At 42.5% G+C, this 21,073-nt stretch overlaps 1 protein-coding gene across 2 annotated transcripts in view; it reads right to left on the minus strand.

Moving 5' to 3' along the window:
- GRAMD4 (GRAM domain containing 4) overlaps positions 1 to 19,814 on the minus strand; it is a 140,326-nt gene extending 120,512 nt beyond the window's left edge. For both annotated transcript variants that reach the window (XM_038372456.2, XM_038372436.2), the window contains exon 1: positions 19,566 to 19,814. In XM_038372456.2, the coding sequence (XP_038228384.1) occupies positions 19,566 to 19,594 (29 nt within the window). In that variant the 5' untranslated portion in view covers positions 19,595 to 19,814. The remainder of the gene's footprint in view (positions 1 to 19,565) is intronic.
- Between the last annotated feature and the right edge of the window lie 1,259 nt (positions 19,815 to 21,073).

Raw genomic sequence — 21,073 nt, forward strand, 5'->3', positions numbered from 1 at the left:
TATAAATTATGGTTAAGAGGACTGGTATAAAACCTAAAAACAGTTTTTAAATACAGTTGTATGCGTCAGGTTAAGCACGGAGGCAGTTAGACAAATTCCATTAATGCTTACCCTTCCCAATGGTAATGGTCCTAGCTATACATTCAGCCAGAGTTGCTATATGGCTTGACAATATAATAAAAATAGGCTCCAGACCAATCAGACCTTGGATTTGAAGATCAGTATCCAAAGCCACCCTAACATTAGAGTTAGCTGTAGGACATACAAACTTGTAGTCGCACAGCTGTCCCTGTAACAGCAACAGTGGTATGTGGCAGAGGGCCTCCCTCCAGAAGACAAAGAAAGGCTGGAGATAGAGGAAGAGCTCTTTCACCCACCACATCATCTTCTAGGAAGAAAAACAGACTCCAGTGTTTGTTTCTGCCACATAAAAAACAGAAGTTCTAATCGAGATACTTCAAGCTTCAAATTATCTTTGGTTTAGCTGAAGACTGTTATATACACAGGTTTGTGTATCCGTCATTGAAAACTCAAATGCCAACTTTTAGCCTTCAAAACTTGGTTTTGCTTTTATATTTTAGGTTATGCTATTATTTTTGAAATAAATTCAAAACATAAGTAAAAATAACCTCATACCTGAAAGCGATATTGAGAGAATTATTTTTAGAGGCACTGTATAAATGGCAAGTAATAATATGAGGCTCTAACGCAAGTCTCTGACACAGTCTTATATTACAGGGCTGATAAGACAAGTTATTTTTATAACCCTGAGCGAGAACGTTGCAGCGCTGTAAACTGCCAGTGTAGACAAGCCCTTAGTCAATCACAGGATGACTATTCTAACTGAGGCCTGGCCTGTAATGAGTAATTAACACATGAAGGGAGGCCTCATTTCTTGGATGACAGAATTAGGAAGGTTTCAGAGTAGCAGCCATGTTAGTCTGTATTCGCAAAAAGAAAAGGAGTACTTGTGGCACCTTAGAGACTAACAAATTTATTAGAGCATAAGCTTTCGTGAGCTACAGCTCACTTCATCGGATGCATTTGGTGGAAAAAACTTTTTTCCACCAAATGCATCCGATGAAGTGAGCTGTAGCTCACGAAAGCTTATGCTCTAATAAATTTGTTAGTCTCTAAGGTGCCACAAGTACTCCTTTTCTTTTTGCGAATACAGACTAACACGGCTGCTACTCTGAAACCTGTAATGAGAGTGATTACCAGCAGGAGAGCTATTACCAGCAGGAGAGCGGGGGCGGGGGGGGGGGGAACCTTTTGTAGTGATACTCAAGGTGGGCCATTTCCAGCAGTTGACAAGAACGTCTGAGGAACAGTAGGGGGTGGAGGGGGGAAATAAACATGGGGAAATAGTTTTATTTTGTGTAATGACCATCTACTCCCAGTCTTTATTCAAGCCTAAGTTAATTGTATCCAGTTTGCAAATTAATTCCAATTCAGCAGTCTCTCATTGGAGTCTGTTTTTGAAGCTTTTTTGTTGAAGAATTGCAACTTTTAGGGCTGTAATCAAGTGACCAAAGAGATTGAAGTGTTCTCCAACTGGTTTTTGAATGTTATAATTCTTGACGTCTGACTTGTGTCCATTCATTCTTTTACGTAGAGACTGTCCAGTTTGACCAATGTACATGGCAGAGGGGCATTGCTGGCACATGATGGCATATATTACATTGGTAGATATGCAGGTGAACAAGCCTCTGATAGTGTGGCTGATGTGATTAGGCCTTATGATGGTGTCACTTGGATACGTGGACACAGTTGGCAACGGGCTTTGTGACAAGGATAGGTTCCTGGGTTAGTGGTTCTGTTGTGTGGTTGCTGGTGAGCATTTGCTTCAAGTTGGGGGGCTGTCTGTAAGCAAGGACTGGCCTGTCTCCCAAGATCTGTGAGAGTGATGGATCATCCTTCAGGATAGGTTGTAAATCCTTGATAATGCGTTGGAGAGGTTTTAGTTGGGGGCTGAAGGTGATAGCTAGTGGCGTTGTTATTTTCTTTGTTGGGCCTGTCCTGTAGTAGGTGACTTCTGGCTCTGTCAATCTGTTTCTTCACTTCAGCAGGAGGGTATTGTAGTTGTAGGAATGCATGATAGAGATCTTGTAGGTGTTTGTCTCTGTCTGAGGGGTTGGAGCAAATGCGCTTGTATTGTAGAGCTTGGCTGTAGACAATGGATCGTGTGGTGTGGTCTGGATGAAAGCTGGAGGCATGTAGGTAGGAATAGTGGTCAGGTGGTCAGAATTAGGAAGATAAACAGGTCATTAGGCTGAAAACAAATCTGTGCTAAATGAGATAAGCAAGCACTTAGTCACTAACTGCATGCATAAGACTAGTATGGAGTGCATGGCTTTGCTCTCTTTAAGATAAATATTGCCTTTCCTCTCATGTTATGCAACTATTTTTTGCATATATGTATTATGCACACACAACCATACCATATGAAGATGCAGAGCAAACAGAAGTGATGTAAACGTCAAGTAAGTTTGCCCTTCCCTTGAAGGCTTTATCTAACCTTTCAGAGTAGCAGCCGTGTTAGTCTGTATTCACAAAAAGAAAAGGAGTACTTGTGGCACCTTAGAGACTAAAATTTATTAGAGTATAAGCTTTCATGAGCTACACCTCTCTTCATCGGCTGTAGCTCACGAAAGCTTAAGAGAGCTGTAGCTCACGAAAGCTTATACTCTAATAAATTTGTTAGTCTCTAAGGTGCCACAAGTACTCCTTTTCTTTTTATCTAACCTTGTTCACATACATTTCTGATCTACTTTGCTGCTCTTTCACATACATAAACCTTCATACCTTACTGCTCGCTCACTTAAAAAAAAAAAAGCCACTTTCATATCTTATTTACTACCACCTCTACAGAAGAACTTTCAAGCCCCTACGACCTCTGCCAAAAGCCACCTTAAAACCAACTTTCACTAGTTCTTCCTCTTTTCTTTTCACTAATAATTTCACCACAATCTCCTTTATCTGAATTGCTGTGGTGAATTGCTGTAGCTCACGAAAGCTTAAGAGAGCTGTAGCTCACGAAAGCTTATACTCTAATAAATTTGTTAGTCTCTAAGGTGCCACAAGTACTCCTTTTCTTTTTGCTGTGGTGGTTGTTTTTCTTGTATTTCCCTCCCTCCCTCTCCCCCAGTTTAAGCTCTTCAGGGTAAGGAACTTCTCTAAATCTTTAAAGTGCACCTTGCAACACCCAGCAATTTTTAATACAAGTTAACATTTTGGCAGCTTTGGATAAAATCAGGTTTGGTTTTGGGATTTTTAGTATTTTGATGGCAACCCCAAGTATACTGAAAAGGCTGCCCATTTTTGACACAGGTAGTAAGTAGCCTGCTTATATCCAACACTAAAATGCTTTTTCCACATTCTGTAGCTATACTCTCTCACATGACTGGAAAAATCCACCTGCCAGAGGAGAGTGGAAAACTTCTCCAGGGCATAACCCATAAATGTCTATAGATTTTAGTTTTCATTTTTTTAAATTGATTTTCTAGCTCTTATAGCAGAGAACATCCTAAACGTGAAGCAAATGTTATAAAGTGTTATATATATGCTGTTCTCTGTTCTCAAGTCTGCCTGCAACTCCAGCACATCCTTTATGGATCACAGCATTGCTACCCAGAGGCAGAGGGAAGTTTACATGACTGTCAGGTTCACTGCTGCTGCTTGTGAGTAGCAGTGAAGCTTTCCATCATGACAATTTCATGATGTTGGCCAGGAAAAGAAGCAGAGTCTGGAACTATTCATGAAAGAGACCATACTGAAAAAAAGCTAGATGTGAGAGTAGAACAACAGAGGAGGAATACTAGAGATTGAGTATAATTGTGATGATAAGATGATGCTTCACCATTCAACCCCTCACCCCCCAAAATTCTTAGCAACAGCCCTATAAAGAAAAAACTCTTAGGGCAACACGTATTTCATGAGACTTGGGTGGGGGGGGAAAAAAGAGGACAGAGAAGGGAGTGTAGTTCTACCAGTAGTAAAGCTGTATTTGCACTACAAGGATGTAGCACTCTTTACACCAATGCCAATATTACTAGCTCATCCATCTGTATAAATAATATTGTGAAGGCTCCACTAGAGTCCACAGACATAAAAAACAGGGGGTGGGAGGGAACCTCACTTGAACTTCACTCTATTTATCTCCATTTTTAAGCCCAGTGTTGACCTCATTAACATCTTTAGCCATGTCATTACAGCATTCAATAGCCCAAGAAAATAGCTATCATAGGTTATTTAGTCTAGGGGCATTCCAGTTCACTTTCTCCACCAAGTAACAACAATTACATCCATTACTGTGCTTATCCAGTGAAGTTAGACATAGCATAGCATAGCATATATCTCACCAAGCCATCAAAAACTGTATTAAGATACACTTGTGTTCCAACAGTAGCGAAGAATTTAACAAAACAAGATGGAGTTAAAATAAAAACTAAGTACGTCTACAAAATAAGGGTGAAGTTACTAGACAAGAGGTGAACCTACATTACAGCTATATCTAACAAATACCACTTAAATTTGTGTTCATCTTAGAAAGTCCTACACTGAATTTAACCAACATTTTACACACAAGGGTTTTGGTTTGTGTTATTTGGTGTTTTGAGACGCAGTACACATTTGTAAAAGCTTGGGGGGGTAAGAACATGCTCTCCTCACCTTGTACAGTTAATATCACGTCACTCATGACTAGGGCCCTCTGTAGAACACTTAAAAAAAATACTATAGTGTAAATAGCAAAAATACTGACTTTCACAGACTTTTCATTAAATGAATTTTATGACCAAATTTAGTCAATTTTAAGGGTCGGATGAATTTACAAGTACTGCTTTACTTTCCACCCTTGAAACTGACTAGCCTAAAGTAAGGTTTTTTTATTAAAAATTTTGTTGCAGACATTTTCCTTTTTTAAAAATAATATTTAAGATCACAGTTAGGGAACATTTTCATGATTTCTGTGCCCTTAGTGAAACCGTGATTTAGACAGCATCTTAACTCATGATTTCTAGAGCATGAGAAATACTCACTATGAACTGCAGCCACGGTGGATTGATTTAAATCATGATTAAAATTAGTGATTTAAATCAGCAAGCAGAAACCTTGATTTAAATAATTGATTTTAAAACTACTTTTGCATTTATACTTTAGATATTTTCCTAAAGAAAGGATCATCCTTATTGATAGGTAACCACTAAAATAGTTGCTTTGCTATTAAACATACATTTAAATTAAGCTCGACACTTTTTGCTAACTTATGTTTTTATATAAGAATGGCCATACTGGGTCAGACCAAAGGTCCATCTAGCCCAGTATCCTGTCTTCCAACAGTGGCCAATGCCAGGTGCCCCAGAGGGAATGAACATAACAGGTAATCCTCAAGTGATCCATCCCCGTTGTTCATTCCCAGCTTCTGGGAAACAGAGGCTACAACATCCCTACCCATCCTGGCTAAGAGCAATTGATGGACCTGCGGTATGTGAAGAAATACTTCAATTTGTTTGTTTTAAACCTACTGCCTATTAATTTCATTTGATAACCCCTCTTCTTGTGTTATAAGAAGGAGCAAATAACACTTCCTTAATTACTTTCTCCACACCAGTCATGACTGTATAGACCTCTATCATATCTCCCTTTAGTTGTCTCTTTTCCAAGCTAAAAAGTCCCAGTCTTATTAATGACAGGTTTCAGAGTAGCAGCCGTGTTAGTCTGTATTCGCAAAAAGAAAAGGAGTACTTGTGGCACCTTAGAGACTAACAAATTTATTTGAGCATAAGCTTTCGTGAGCTACAGCTCACTTCATCGGATGCATTCGGTGGAAAATACAGTGGGGAGATTTATATACACACACAGAGAACATGAAACAATGGGTTTCATCATACACACTGTAAGGAGAGTGATCACTTAAGATGAGCTATTACCAGCAGGAAGGGGAGGGGGGGGAAGGAGGAAAACCTTTCCTCATATGGCAGCTGCTCCATACCCCTAATGATTTTTGTTCCCCTTTTCAGACCTTTACCAAGTCCAATATATTGTTTTTTTTGAGATCTGCACACAGTATTCAAGATGTGGGCAGACCATGGATTTATAAGCGGCACTATATTTTCTGTCTTATTATCTATACCTTTCTTAATGATTCCCAACATTCTATTAGCTTTTTGACTGTCGCTGCACACTGGGTGGATGATTTCAGAGAACTATCCACAATGAATCCAAGATCTCTTTCTTGACTGGTAACAGCTAATTTAGACCCCATCATTTTCTATACATAGCTGGGATGTTTTCCAATGTGCATTACTTTGCATTTATCAACATTGAATTTCATGTGCCATTTTGTTGCCCAGTCACCTGGGTGGATAAAAATCAATGAATTTAAAAATCGGATTTTTTTAATAAAATGCTTTGAGGAAAAAACCTATCTAAAGATAGTTTTAATTAAGATATATTAGAGCTCAAAAATATCTCATCGTGGAATAGGGATTATAAATTCTAATTCTATAGTATGAGACAATATATTCATGTAATGTTTAAGAAAAGTTTTGTAAATGAGTTACAATAGTTCATGGACTAGGGATCCAATCTTATGTGGTTCCAAGGGCTTCTGTATAGATTATTTAGGTTAATATTTCTATCTACCCAATGGTACTCAAGACTCAGTCTAAAAAATACCATCAGAGATGCTTAGTTTTGCAGTTCTCAAACTGTGGATTTGTGTCTCCAGAGATAACAGCAAAAATGTTTTAAATAAATAAAATAAATAAATAAATGTGAGAAATAACAGACCTCAACCCTATTGTCCCTCTGCAAATTTGAGTACACTGAGTCAATCCCTTACCTCTCTCTACAAGTGTAAAGTTTCAAAAAGTTCAATGAACAGAAGACTGTTGGGGGTGGAATAGGTCTGGACAAGAAGAAGAAGTCTGGATATAAATGTGAGAAGGGAGGAACAGGCAGTAGAAACAAAGTGAAAAAATAAAAAAAGTCCTACAAAAAGTGGAAACTGTCAAATTACAAAGGATGAATATAAATAAACAACACAAGTATGTAGGGACAAAGTTAGAAAATGAGGGGAGAAAGACAATAACAGAAAATGTGGAAATGGCAGAGGTGCTTAATGACTTCTTTGTTTTGTTTTCACCAAGAAGGTTGGTAACGACTGGACATCTAACATAGTGAATGCCAGTGAAAATGAAAGTAGGATCAGAGTCTAAAAGGGAAAGAACAAGTCAAAAATTTCTTAAAACAAGTTAGATGTCTTCAAATCACCAGGACCTAATGAAATGCATCCTAGAATACTCAAGGAGCTGAAGGTGGAAATATCTGAGCCATTAGCAATTATCTTTGAAAAGTCATGGAAGACAGGAGACATTCCAGAAGACTGGAAACGGGCAAATATAGTGCCCATCTATAAAAATGGAAATAAGGACAATCTGGGGAATTACAAACCAGTCAGCTTAACTTCTGTAGCTGGGAACATAATGGAGTGAATAATTAAGCAATCAGTTTGCAAACACCTAGAAGATAATATGATAAGTAACAGTCAGCACGGATTTTTCAAGAACAAATCATGTCAAACCAATGGGATAGCTCTCTTTGACAGGGCAAAAAGCCTTGTGGATGGGGGGGAAGCAGTATATCTTGACTTTAGTAAGGCTTTTGATACTGTCTCACATGACCTTCTTATAAACAAACTGGGGAAATATAACCTAGATGGAGCTACTATAAGGTGGGTGTATAACTGGTTGGAAAATCATTCCCAGACTGTAGTTATCAGTGGTTCACAATCATGCTGGAAGGGTATAACGAGTGGGGTCCCACAGGGATCAATTCTGTTCAATATCTTCATCAATGATTTAGATAACTGCACAGAGAGTACACTTATAAAGTCTGCAGACGATACCAAGTTGGGAGACGTTGCAAGTGCTTTGGAGGATAGGATTAAAATTCAAAATGATTTGGACAAACTGGAGAAACGGCCTGAAGTAAACAGGATGAAATTCAATAAGGACATATGCAAAGTACTCCACTTAGGAAGGAACAATCATTTGCACACGTACAAAATGGGAAATGACTGCCTAGGAAGGACTACTGCAGAAAGGGATCTGGGGATCATAGTGGATTACAAGCTAAATATGACAGGTTTCAGAGTAGCAGCCGTGTTAGTCTGTATTCGCAAAAAGAAAAGGAGTACTTGTGGCACCTTAGAGACTAACAAATTTATTAGAGCATAAGCTTTCGTGAGCTACAGCTCACTTAAGTCAACAATGTAACGCTGTTGCAAAAAAAGCAAACATCCTGGGATGTATTAGCAGAAGTATTGTAAGCAAGACACGAGAAGTAATTCTTCCACTCTATTCCATGCTCATTAGGTCTCTACTGGTGTAGTGTGTCCAGTTCTGGGCACCACATTTCAGGAAAGATGTGGACAAATTGGAGAAAGTACAGAGAAGAGCAACAAAAAATGATGAAAGGTCTAGAAAACATGACCTATGAGGGAAGACTGAAAAAATTGGATTTGTTTAGTCTGGAGAAGACAGAGGGGACATGGTAACAGTTTTCAAGTACATACAAAGTTGTTACAAGGAGGAGGGAGAAAAATTGCTCTTTTTAACCTCTGAGGATAGGACAAGAAGCTGTGAGCTTACTTTGCAGCAAGGGCAGTTGGACATTAGGAAAAACTTCCTAACTGTCAGAGTGGTTAACCACTGGAATAAATTGCCTAGGAGACTGTGGAATCTTCATCACTGGAGATTTTTAAGAGCAGGTTGGACAAACACCTGCAGGGATGGTATAAATAATTCTTAGTCCTGCCTTGAGTGCAGGGGACTGGACTAGATGACCTCTCGAGGTCCATTTCAGTTCTATGATTCTATAATTCAGGGTAACGTCACAGGTCCAACACCTCTTGTCAATTAAAATTAGGGAAGTAAAGTGAAAGTAACTTCCAGCAACACAATCAGAACTAGAGGTGAACAAGAAGCCATTTTTCCATCCCAGGAAAATTTGAGATTTTGAAATTTTTTCTACCAACCAAAAATTAAATATTATATAAATATATAAATATATATATATATATATATATATATATAATTAGTTCAGGATAAAGTGTTCTGTTTTGATTTTGGTGGTGGGGGGGGTTAATACATACCTTTAATTTCAAAATGCATAATCATTTTGAACCAAAAACAGAGAACTTTGTTTCAAAAATGTCAAAATGCAACATTTTGCCAATTCTGAAGCTTTTCAAAAAAATCTGAAATGTGAAATTCATCAAAACCAACACTTTCTTGCAAGAAGTTTTGGTTTTGATGAATCGGCATTTTTGATGAAAAACACTTTGCTGAAGGATTTCCAATGAGCTCTAGTCAGAATGCAATCTTAGAGACTGTTTATAGAATACGGGCTGGTACTGGAAGTGAGGGAAATAATCATTTAGAAAGGAAGGGAGAAAAGATAGTGGCACAGAATACAGGCATGAAAGCTTTGGAACAGCCATTTGAACTTTTAACTTAACTTTAGACCTTATTCTCCAAGCCCATATGGAAGACCTGCAAGCAGAATCAGGTCCTTATGCTGTAGCTACTGCTTTAAGAAGGTTCAGTTATTGTTGGCATCATTGCTAGGCTTGATAAATGTGGGGGATCCTGACCAGCTAACTAGCGTTAAAGAAAATTTCAGCCAATCATGAGTGGCCTTGGCAAGTCGTCCAGCATTCCTAAATGGTGTTCCAAATTCATAAACACAAAACAGCAGCAGAGAAAAGTCTTGAAGCTATGATTTATATCTGCTTGAACAGAGTAGTTTCACTTAAAAAGAGATTTAGTTATTGGAACTGTTTGCAGTGTTGTTGTAGCATGTTGTTCCCATGATACTAAAGAAACAAGGCAGATGAGGCAATATCTTATATTGGACCAACTTCTATTGGTGAAAGAAACAAGCTTTTGAGCTTCCAGAGTGTCACAGCTAAATGCAAGGTTGAACAGATTCTTTAGCTTAAGTAGTTAAGACTTATGACTACTGCCCCAAAACAACTATATGGGTGAAACCAGACAATCACTATATTCTCAAATGAACTCACACAAAAAAATAATAAAAGACAAAAACACTATTGCTGTATGTAGTCTTGTTACAGCTGTGTTGGTCCCAGGATGTTAGAGAGACAAGATGGGAGAAGTAAAGGATATTATCTCACCCACCTCGTCACTCTAAAAACACCATATCACCCGTGGGCGAACGCTTTTTACAAAATGATCAATCCATATCTGACCTCTCAGTCCTCAAAGGAAAGCTACACAAAACCTTCAAAAGATGAGCCCAGGAGGTTAAATTCATAACTGTGTTAGATAATAATAATCAGAGTCTTAATAAAAAGACTGATTTCAGAGTAGCAGCCGTGTTATTCGCAAAGAGAAAAGGAGTACTTGTGGCACCTTAGAGACTAACAAATTTATTAGAGCATAAGCTTTCGTGAGCTACAGCTCACTTCATCGGATGCATTTGGTGGAACAACAACAAAAAAAAACAAAAACAAAATTTTTTCCACCAAACGCATCCAATGAAGTGAGCTGTAGCTCACGAAAGCTTATGCTCTAATAAATTTGTTAGTCTCTAAGGTGCCACAAGTACTCCTTTTCTTTTTAATAAAAAGACTGGATTTATGGTTTATTACAACAATCTGTAACCCACTAAATCCCCCTATTTTGTTCTACATGTGCATTGGTGTTAACTGGCCACTTCACCTTGAATGGTCTCTTATATATGCTAGCTATTTATGCTAAACAATCTGTTCTACCTTGCATTTAGCTGACACACTCTTGCCTATACCACACAATTTTGTCAACGCAAGTTACACCAACCTACAGCCACCGCTGTAATTAAACTGCTGTTGCATGCCCACACCATGTTCCTTGTGTCAGTGGAGCGCATCCACAACAGCTTTTCCATCGACACAGAGCAGTGCACAGTGGGTAGCTATCCCACTGTGCAATTGGCTGCAGGATGCTTTGGGAACGATCTGCAATGCTTCATGGGGGCAGGTAGTGCGCCAAGCCTGGCACTGTTTATTTGCGTCATGCTCTGAACCTTGTAATTACTGCTGTGTGTGCCCAGAAAGACAGACATTTTAAATCACTTTTTAAAGTAGCACTTAGTGCTCAGCAATGTCAGTTTGGTCAGATTACCAACACAAGAAGCCCAAAGAACTGTGTACGTGTGTGGAGGGGGGAGAGAGAGAGAGAGAGCGCACGCGTGTGTGTGTGTGTTGAGGGAGTGAGAGACTGGGGGGGAATGTGTATGTGAGAGACAGACACAGACAGAGTGTGTGTTGGGGAAGTGTGTGTCAGCATGCTGTCTCCAAGTTCAGACATCTGCCAGAAGCAACCAATCCCAAGGCAGAAGCGGACAGCTGTTGTCCCCTGTTCCCCACCCCAGCTCAGCAGAGACCAGTACACCAGCAGGGGGCGGGGGACACCCTGACATCAGCGCCGCCTCCTTCTCCAGCTCTGCACAGAACAGCAGTCTCTCCTCCTGCCCCCCACAGCAGCAGCAGCCCGCCCTGCCTGCCTGCCTCTGAGGTCCTAGTGTCGGGGAGAGCAGAATTACTCGTTAATGTTTTGATTCCATGATTCCCTCCAAACTCTCTCTCAGCCTTCTCTCCCCACAGACCAAAGAGATCCACTCCCTCCCCTGTAGTCCAGGCAAGAGTGTGTTTGCTGCTGGGAGCTGGCATGCTCAGCTGGGTGGTAGCTATGTAAGCTCTCAATGCTGGGGCTTTGAAAGGGCAGGGGTGCATGACTGTGTAGCTGGATGCAGGGCAGTGGATTCAAAACAGTGAGCAGAGCGGTCATGGTGGGCATTGTGGGATACTCCTGGGGGGCCAGTTATGGCGATGTAACAAATGCAGTGTCTACACTGATTCTTTGTCAATCTAACTTTGCCTCAAAAAGCTCTGTGCTTCTGATCAAGGTGGTTTTATTTTGTCAGCAAAGCAGGAGAGTTTTGTCGGTGGGAAGAGCATTCTCCACTGTTATCGACAAAAGTTGCCTTTTGCCAACAAAACTGGGTAGTGTAGACAAGGCCTCCGAGTACCTTTCCCTGTTTAGTTCAAAAAGAGCTCTGTTTAGTTCAAAAGCGTCTCTCTTTCACCAATGAAGTTACTCCAATAAGAGATTATTATAACTGGAAAGTCATGTAAGATGGATCCTTTTAGCTCAATCACCAAGTGTAATACAGTTAGTTTGGTAGGTTTCAGAGTAGCAGCTGTGTTAGTTTGTATCCACAAAAAGAAAAGGAGTACTTGTGGCACCTTAGAGACTAAAATTTATTAGAGCATAAGCTTTCGTTGGCTACAGCCCACTTCACTGGATGCATAGAATGGAACGTATAGTAAGAAGATATATATACACACACACACACACACACACACACACACACACAGAGAAGGTGGAAGTTGCCATACAAACTGTAAGAGGCTAATTAAGAGGAGCTATTATCAGCAGGAGAAAAAAAACACTTTTGTAGTGATAATCAAGATGACCCATTTAGACAGCTGACAAGAAGGTGTGAGGATACTTAACATAGGATAAAGTCATTACCAACTGATGGCTTTTTGGTAGCCTACATGAAATGAAGTGCGAGTCTGAGTCCATTTCCTGGTTTCAGAGTAGCAGCCGTGTTAGTCTGTATTCGCAAAAAGAAAAGGAGTACTTGTGGCACCTTAGAGACTAACAAATTTATTAGAGCATAAGCTTTCGTGAGCTACAGCTCACTTCATCGGATGCATTTGGTGGAAAAAACAGAGGAGAGATTTATATATACACACACACACACACACAGAGAACATGAAACAATGGGTTTATCATACACACTGTAAGGGGAGTGATCACTTAAGATAAGCCATCACCAGCAGCAGGGGGGGGAAAGGAGGAAAACCTTTCATGGTGACAAGCAAGGTAGGCTAATTCCAGCAGTTAACAAGAATATCTGAGGAACAGTGGGGGGTGGGGTGGGAGGGAGAGAGAAATACCATGGGGAAATAGTTTTACTTTGTGTAATGACTCATCCATTCCCAGTCTCTATTCAACCCTAAGTTAATTGTATCCAGTTTGCAAATTAATTCCAATTCAGCAGTCTCTCGTTGGAGTCTGTTTTTGAAGCTTTTTTGTTGAAGGATAGCCACTCTTAGGTCTGTGATCGAGTGACCAGAGAGACTGAAGTGTTCTCCAACTGGTTTTTGAATGTTATAATTCTTGACGTCTGATTTGTGTCCATTCATTCTTTTACGTAGAGACTGTCCAGTTTGGCCAATGTACATGGCAGAGGGGCATTGCTAGCACATGATGGCATATATCACATAGGTAGATGCGCAGGTGAACGAGCCTCTGATAGTGTGGCTGATGTGATTAGGCTCTATGATGGTATCCCCTGAATAGATATGTGGACAGAGTTGGCAACGGGCTTTGTTGCAAGGATAGGTTCCTGGGTTAGTGGTTCTGTTGTGTGGTGTGTGGTTGCTGGTGAGTATTTGCTTCAGATTGGGGGGCTGTCTGTAAGCAAGGACTGGTCTGTCTCCCAAGATCTGTGAGAGTGATGGGTCGTCCTTCAGGATAGGTTGTAGATCCTTGATGATGCGTTGGAGAGGTTTTAGTTGGGGGCTGAAGGTGATGGCTAGTGGTGTTCTGTTGTTTTCTTTGTTGGGCCTGTCCTGTAGTAGGTGACTTCCTGGTTGATAGTTCACACCAGAAGTGGAATCACAGGTTTTGCCATCCCAGCAGAAGCAGCCAGCTGAATAGGTTTGGAGACTGAACAACTCACTTCTAGAAGTGGCCCCTCCTAGCCAAGTTTGAAGCCACTATGCATAGCACTTCAAAGAAATGTATGTATTCTGTGCATGAAGTTTAGTCTCCAGAGGTCAAGTACACCAGGACTTTTCAAGGGCACTATATTCATTCAATTTAAAAAAAAAAAGTGGAATGGAGATTAAAAAAAGAAATATGTGAACACAAACTTACTTGGAGAAGAGTTCTGTGTATGCTCAAAAGCTTGTCTCTTTCACCAACAAGAGTTGGTCCAATAAAAAAAAAGATATTACCTCACCCACCCTATCTCTATCACATCCTAGGACCAACACCACTACAACAACACTGCAAACATTCTTGAAATAATACAGGAACTGCCTAAGTTAAGAATGTATGAAAGGTTTGCTGTGTTCATCACATGCTGAGCTATGAAGTCATTGCTTCAAGGTCATCCTGTGAGATTTGTATATGGAAAAACGTGCTACAAGTTATTCTATGCACACTTTAGTCTCTGCCTTAGTATGACTGAGCTAATACCTTGTGTTAAATATCAATGTTCTGCTTGAAATGACAGAGACCATTTTATACCTAACAAAGGGCTAGCTTAGCCTTTCCCGTGGAAAAAAAGCAAGTGGAGCAGGACAGAGAAGCTGGAAAACTGAAGCTGGACTCAGGGCCTAGGACCTCCTACCATCACCTAGCAGAGGTTTGAGAAGAGATCTCAGGGAGGGAAAGAAAGAAAAAGGCATGGCCTACTAATCCTACAGTCTAACAGCAAGTGACCTCCAGGCATCTCTTCCTGCTGCTCCTCTAATTACCTCTACCCAGACAGCACAACTCCAGTAGGAATCTGCTGTCTTCACCTGATTCCCCCATAACAATCCAAAAACCTTGCGGGGGGGAGCAAAAAGGGGGAATGGGACTCCACAGGAACTGGTTGCTGTGCTACCTGAGGCAACAAGCTCTACAGGATACATCTGCAAAGCCAGATAGGAACAATGTTGCAGGAGACCCCTTCCACTTCATCCCCCAAAGCCCCATCAGTCACTATGGGGGCTGATCACTGTGATGTACCTACAGAAGCCAGGATGAAAGAAAGACAAAAGCTGTTTTCCACTTAAACAAGTGTGTTTGGATTTAAGGATATTCTTGCCAAGTTTACAACCAATTGCCAGAATCCTGAAAGGAACGAGGCGCATACGGTCTGACAGCATGTTGCTCCTTGCTGGAGCAGGGCCTAATGTGCCACTGTATTAGGGCATGAGAACCTGAAAGTGAACTAGAAAGTCTAGTTTCAGAGTAGCAGCCGTGTTATTCTGTATTCGCAAAAAGAAAAGGAGTACTTGTGGCACCTTAGAGACAAACAAATTTATTTGAGCATAAGCTTTCGTGAGCTATGAAGTGAGCTGTAGCTCACGAAAGCTTATGCTCAAATAAATTTGTTTGTCTCTAAGGTGCCACAAGTACTCCTTTTCTTTTTAGAAAGTCTAGTTCATCTACCCCATCCACATTAAATGTATTGCACACACTTCCCTCCCTACTCCATAACAGGCAGCATAAGGAAGTGATGAAATGTAAATCAGATTTTTAGTTAGTTTGCATAATTGCTCATGTTACTAATAACAGTTCTAAAACACTCATTCTCATAAGTTTAAAACTGCTTTAATCTTAAAAAAAGATTTCCACAGAAATGTGTTGCTAGAAGCCAATGCACTTTCACAAAGATATCACTTTCCTGCATTTTTAGTAACTGCAGACATACACACATGGAGGTGCTCGAGAGAGAGTCTGGTTTGCTGTACAGATCTCTACTATTTTAAAGAGAAGAATCAGAGTATCAGGGTTGGAAGGGACCTCAGAAGGTCATCTAGTCCAACCCTCTGCTCAAAGCAGGACCAATCTGGGCCCAACTAAATCATCCCAGCCAAGACTTTGTCAAACCTGACCTTAAAAACTTCTAAGGAAGGAGATTCCCTAGTTAACCCATTCCAGTGCTTCACCGCCTAGTGAAAAAGTTTTTCCTAATATCCAACCTAAAACTCCCCCACTGCAACTTGAGACCATTACTCCTTGTTCTGTCATCTGCCACCACTGAGAACAGTCTAGATCCATCCTCTTTGGAACCCCCTTTCAGGTAGTTGAAAGCAGCTATCAAATCCCCCGCCCCCCATTCATCTCTTCTGGAAACTAAACAATCCCAGTTACCCTCAGCCCAAAACTGGACAGAGTACTCCAGATGAGGCCTCACTAATGCCGAATAGAGGGGAATGATCACGTCCCTTGATCTGCTGGCAATGCTCCTACTTATACAGCCCAAAATGCCATTAGCCTTCTTGGCAACAAGGACACACTGTTGACAAAGCCCTGGCTAGGATGATTTAACTGGGACTTGGTCCTGCTTTGAGCAGGGGGTTGGACAAGATGACCTTCTGGGGTCCCTTCCAACCCTGATATTCTATGATTCTATGACTCATATTCAGCTTCTCGTCCACCGTAACCCCTTGGTCCTTTTGTGCTGCCTAGCCACTCAGTCCTTAGTCTGTAGCAGTTCATGGGATTCTGTTTTGTTTAAATGGCTGATAAAATAAGTTGTGCTGAATGAAATGTATATTCCTGTTTTTGTGTCTTTTTGTAACTTAAGGTTTAGCCTAGAGGGATTCCCTATGTTTTGAATCTAATTACTCTGTAAGGTATTTTCCCCCCTGATTTTACAGAGGTGATTCTTTTACTTTTTCTTTAATTAAAATTCTTCTTTTAAGAACCTGATTGCTTTTTCCTTGTTCTTAAGATCCAAGGGTTTGGGTCTGTGTTCACCTATGCAAACTGGTGAGGATTTTTATCAAGCCTTCCCCAGGAAAAGGGGTGTAAGGCTTAGGGGGATTTTGGGGGGGAAAGACGTTTCCAAGTGGGCTCTTTCCCTGTTATATTTGTTAGACGTTTGGTGGTGGCAGCAATAAAGTCCAGGGACAAAAAGAAAAATAATTTGTACCTTGGGGAAGTTTTAACCTAAGCTGGTAAAAATAAGCTTAGGGGGTTTTTCATGCAGGTCCCCCCCATCTGTACCCTAGAGTTCAGAGTGGGGAAGGAACCATGACAAACCTCATCAGATATTTTTTCTTCGCACAATCCTCTAATTTGTCTTGGTCCCTTTGTATACTACCCCTACCCTCCAGCATATCTACCACTCCTCCCAGTTTGTCAAACAAGTATTTAACATCCATAGATAAAAGCTCTAAGGCAGAAGTCTGCAGCAGCTCTAGAATATCTGACATTCTGAAGTATTGTAACTAGATTCTTTAGTTTAATAAACATGCCCATCTCCCTCTCCTAGCCCGACATGAAAGCTAAGGTCTAATGCAACTAATCTTTCCCATCCTTCCCCCTCACCATTCCCCTCCACCGCAGCACACACACGCTTAAAACTCAAGTTTATTCAATGTAAAATGTATTGGTATAGAAGAGTTTACAGCTTCAGTAATTGAATTAACTCTTGATAACACTTCACAAAAATTTTTTAGAGAAATCACTTACTCCTTACCTACAAATAGACTCAAAAAAGGCTGGAGAGAGGAATCTGCGGATATATTTGTGGGTATACCCACCAGAAGACCATTTCCTCAATAAATTTACTAGCATACAGCTTCACCTGCATAACACCAGACGTTTGTCTATCAATGGAACTCAGATGAGCCTCTACTCTTCAATCCATCCTCCTCCCTTCACTGTCTCTTTGAAAGAGGGAAATCCTAGACACAATTATTTGCTGCTATCATTCCTTCATTCTTCCTCTGCTTCCTGGCCCACATTGTCAGTCATTTTTCGATACACCTTACTGCTAAGATCAATGCATTTCAGATAATACATTGCTGATATTGCATTTAAGCATGCTTATTCAAACTGAAGACAGATATTCAATCTCTACCTAGTGAAGTAACTAGACAATGCCTTGCAGTAGGTCTTACTCCACTAGGTCTTTATTTTCAAATGAAAATTTAGTCAGTTTGCATGAAGTGACCAGATTAGGCTCTTTATGCAAGACACTGGTGATATATGCAGGGCAGTAGTGTGCAGGTCAATCCTGTCCTTCACGTCTGCTTCAGGAGGACCTTACCAGCCACCCCAAAGAATGCATTACAGTGCTAAAGAACCAGCTTCTACTTGCAGATCAGAGAAAAGTCTCAGGATCAGAAAAGGGGCAGGTCTGCTAGGGTCACTTTGCCATCAACCCCAATCCTCGCTACAAAATCGAATGCATCCTGCAGGGGAGGTTGTTATGTAAGAGTATCCTTATGTGCTTAAGGACCATCTGAAGTATCTTCATCTCCCCCAATGTCTGATCTTTATGGAATTTATTAGTGTCCTGCATAGTGTACTGACACAGCACTATTAAGTCTTACTTCATAGGTACTCACAGTAGCAGCCGTGTTAGTCTGTATTCGCAAAAAGAAAAGGAGTACTTGTGGCACCTTAGAGACTAACAAATTTATTAGAGCATAAGCTTTGGGGAAAAAAAAACCTTTTTTTTTTCCCCACCAAATGCATCCGATGAAGTGAGCTGTAGCTCACGAAAGCTTATGCTCCAATAAATTTGTTAGTCTCTAAGGTGCCACAAGTACTCCTTTTCTTCATAGGTACTGAAATACCAAGGGAAAACAAAAATAAACTAGTTCATTAGATTTTTCTTTTTTTGTAAACCTTGATTTACCTAACTCTTTGAAAGGAATCTAAAGCCAAATACTCTCCAACATGAAAAGGGCCAGGAATAATTTTCATAACAACTTGCATAGGGAAAAGCGGGACAACCTTCCAAAGCAATATGAAAAGAAAGCATAAAAAAAGCAACAACCAGGCCAATAAAGTAGATGGAGAGAATCACTGTTTTACATAGTGAGAAACGTAAGCCCAGAGAGGATAGATGCCAGAGGTCACAAAGCAAGTAAGTGGCACAAAAACAACCCCCAAGGTTCCCATTTCTAACCTCACTGCAAAATCACACTGACCAGACACCTTCCTGCTCTCACATGAGACAGGCAACAGCATACATACTTACACAGTGCTGCTTTCACCAGCAAATACACCATCCCATTACCCTCACAAAAAGGGTTCTGCTTCCATGCAGGAAGACACAAAACACCCACCAATACTCAGGATGCTGATGTCACACCCAGCAGTGAACCAACAATCCCCCTACACACAACCCCCAGTAGTGAACAATCCCCTCCCATATATAGCCCCAATAGTGAAACATACACGAATCCACACAATACACCATTGCATGCAAATTGTGAAGCACAACATAACTGTTCCCTCCCCTGCTCACATCCAAGAGGACACAGCAACCCCACACAATGTACTTAACCCTTCACATCCTGAAAGCACTACACAAATGACATGGGCATCTACACAGGGCGCTGCTTCCACAGGCCAAGGCAAAAGGGGGGGGGGGTCCACGCAGAAAGGAGTCAGCCCCTTCCACAAGGTCTCTTTGGGGCTGAGCAGCTGCTCCTCCCTTCCCAGATGCCAGACAAAGGGCCGCAAAGAGACAATGGCCCCACGGATGGGAAGGCAGCAGCTCTCTGCCCCCTGGGGCTGGATTTGGGCGGCGGGGAGGGGGTGTCTCCCTGTCCCCAGGAGGGAGCAGGGAACTCGCAGCACCGGAGAGGAAGGGGGAGCTCCTGGGAGCTGGAGGAAAGGGGGCGTCTCCCTCACGGGGCGGGGAGAGGGTCTCCGCCATCCCGCCCCGGGGCGCGGCGGACTCACCCTGCCCGGCACTCGGTGCACACTCTCATTCACGCGGGCGGACGGCGCGGCTCCGTCCGGCTCCCCGCCGAGCCCAGGGGCCGCTCCGCCCGCCAGGGGCCGCCCGGCGCGGAGAGACCCCGCTGCGGCTGCGGCTGCGGCTGGGCCGGGCGGGCCACTCAGCCCCTACGCCCACCCGCTGGCAGGGAGACGCGCTGCCTGTCGTCTGCCTCCGGGCCCACGCCGCCAGCCCGCCCTGCCCTGCCCTGCCCTGCGCAGCCGCGCCCCGCCCCCTCGCGTCAGCGCCCCGAGGGGCGGTGCTGTGGGGGCGCGGCCGGCTCCGTGACCCGCTGCCCCTGCGCGGTCCCGCTCGCTCGCCTGGCGCCGGGGGGCGGAGGCTCCTGGGAAGGGGGCTGGGCTGGGGGAGTCCAAGCAGCTTTTAGGCCTTCCGGGCTGTTGAGAGAAAGCTGTGGCCGGTGCACCTGCTGCCGCGCCCGGGGGCCGCCTGCGAGGGAGTCGGGCCGGGCCAGCTGGGCTGCCGTCTGCTCGGCGCCTCGGCACGGGCTTCCCTCCAGCCGCTCTGGGCCGCGGCCCCGCGATGTCCCTCTCCCGAGCCATTTGTATGGTGCTGGCGCCCCGAAAGCCGCCAGCAAAGTGCGGGTCCCGTTGTGCTCGGGGCTTTACCAACCCGCAGGGCGGCTGTCCGGGGGGGGGATCCCCCCCACCCCCGCAGGGCGGCTGTCCTGGGGGGGGGATCCCCCCCACCCCCGCAGGGCGGCTGTCCTGGGGGGGGATCCCCCCCACCCCCCAGCTGTGCTTCGCTTCGCGCGTGTGCGTAGCTCCCTTGCAATCAGCCTGAACGTTGAGGACACGCTGCGCAAGGTTGGGGGTCCCTGCCCACAGGGCCCCGCCGTCTCAGGCTCTGATCCTGCGAACATGGATCAGGTGAGTAGTCCCATTGGTAGCAATGGGGCTATTCCTGTTAGTGAAGTTACCCACATGCGTACATGTTTGGAGGATTAGGCTCCCAGAAGGCCAGGACATAAAGAGGGTGGGAGGAAAATCATTCAAATATACACATTTTGTATCTCATTATAGCTATATGTGTACTGTAGTTATTTAAGGAGTACTTGTGGCACCTTAGAGACTAACAAATTTATTAGAGCATAAGCTTTCGTGAGCTACAGCTCACTTCAAGTGAGCTGTAGCTCACGAAAGCTTATGCTCTAATAAATTTGTTAGTCTCTAAGGTGCCACAAGTGAGCTGTAGCTCACGAAAGCTTATGCTCTAATAAATTTGTGAGTCTCTAAGGTACCACAAGTACTCCTTTTCTTTTTGCCAATACAGACTAACACGGCTGCTACTCTGAAACCTGTAGTTATTTAGTAAACATTACATACCTTTCTTATACATTATATATAATTTACACACTTTATATCTACATATATACAGTGTATGTGTTGTAGTTATTTAGTAAACGTTACGTACCTTTCTTGTACATTATATTTTACCATGCATTATTTGCTGC

The sequence above is a fragment of the Dermochelys coriacea genome, chromosome 1, assembly GCF_009764565.3.
Source record: "Dermochelys coriacea isolate rDerCor1 chromosome 1, rDerCor1.pri.v4, whole genome shotgun sequence".
Taxonomy (NCBI): Eukaryota; Metazoa; Chordata; order Testudines; family Dermochelyidae; genus Dermochelys; species Dermochelys coriacea.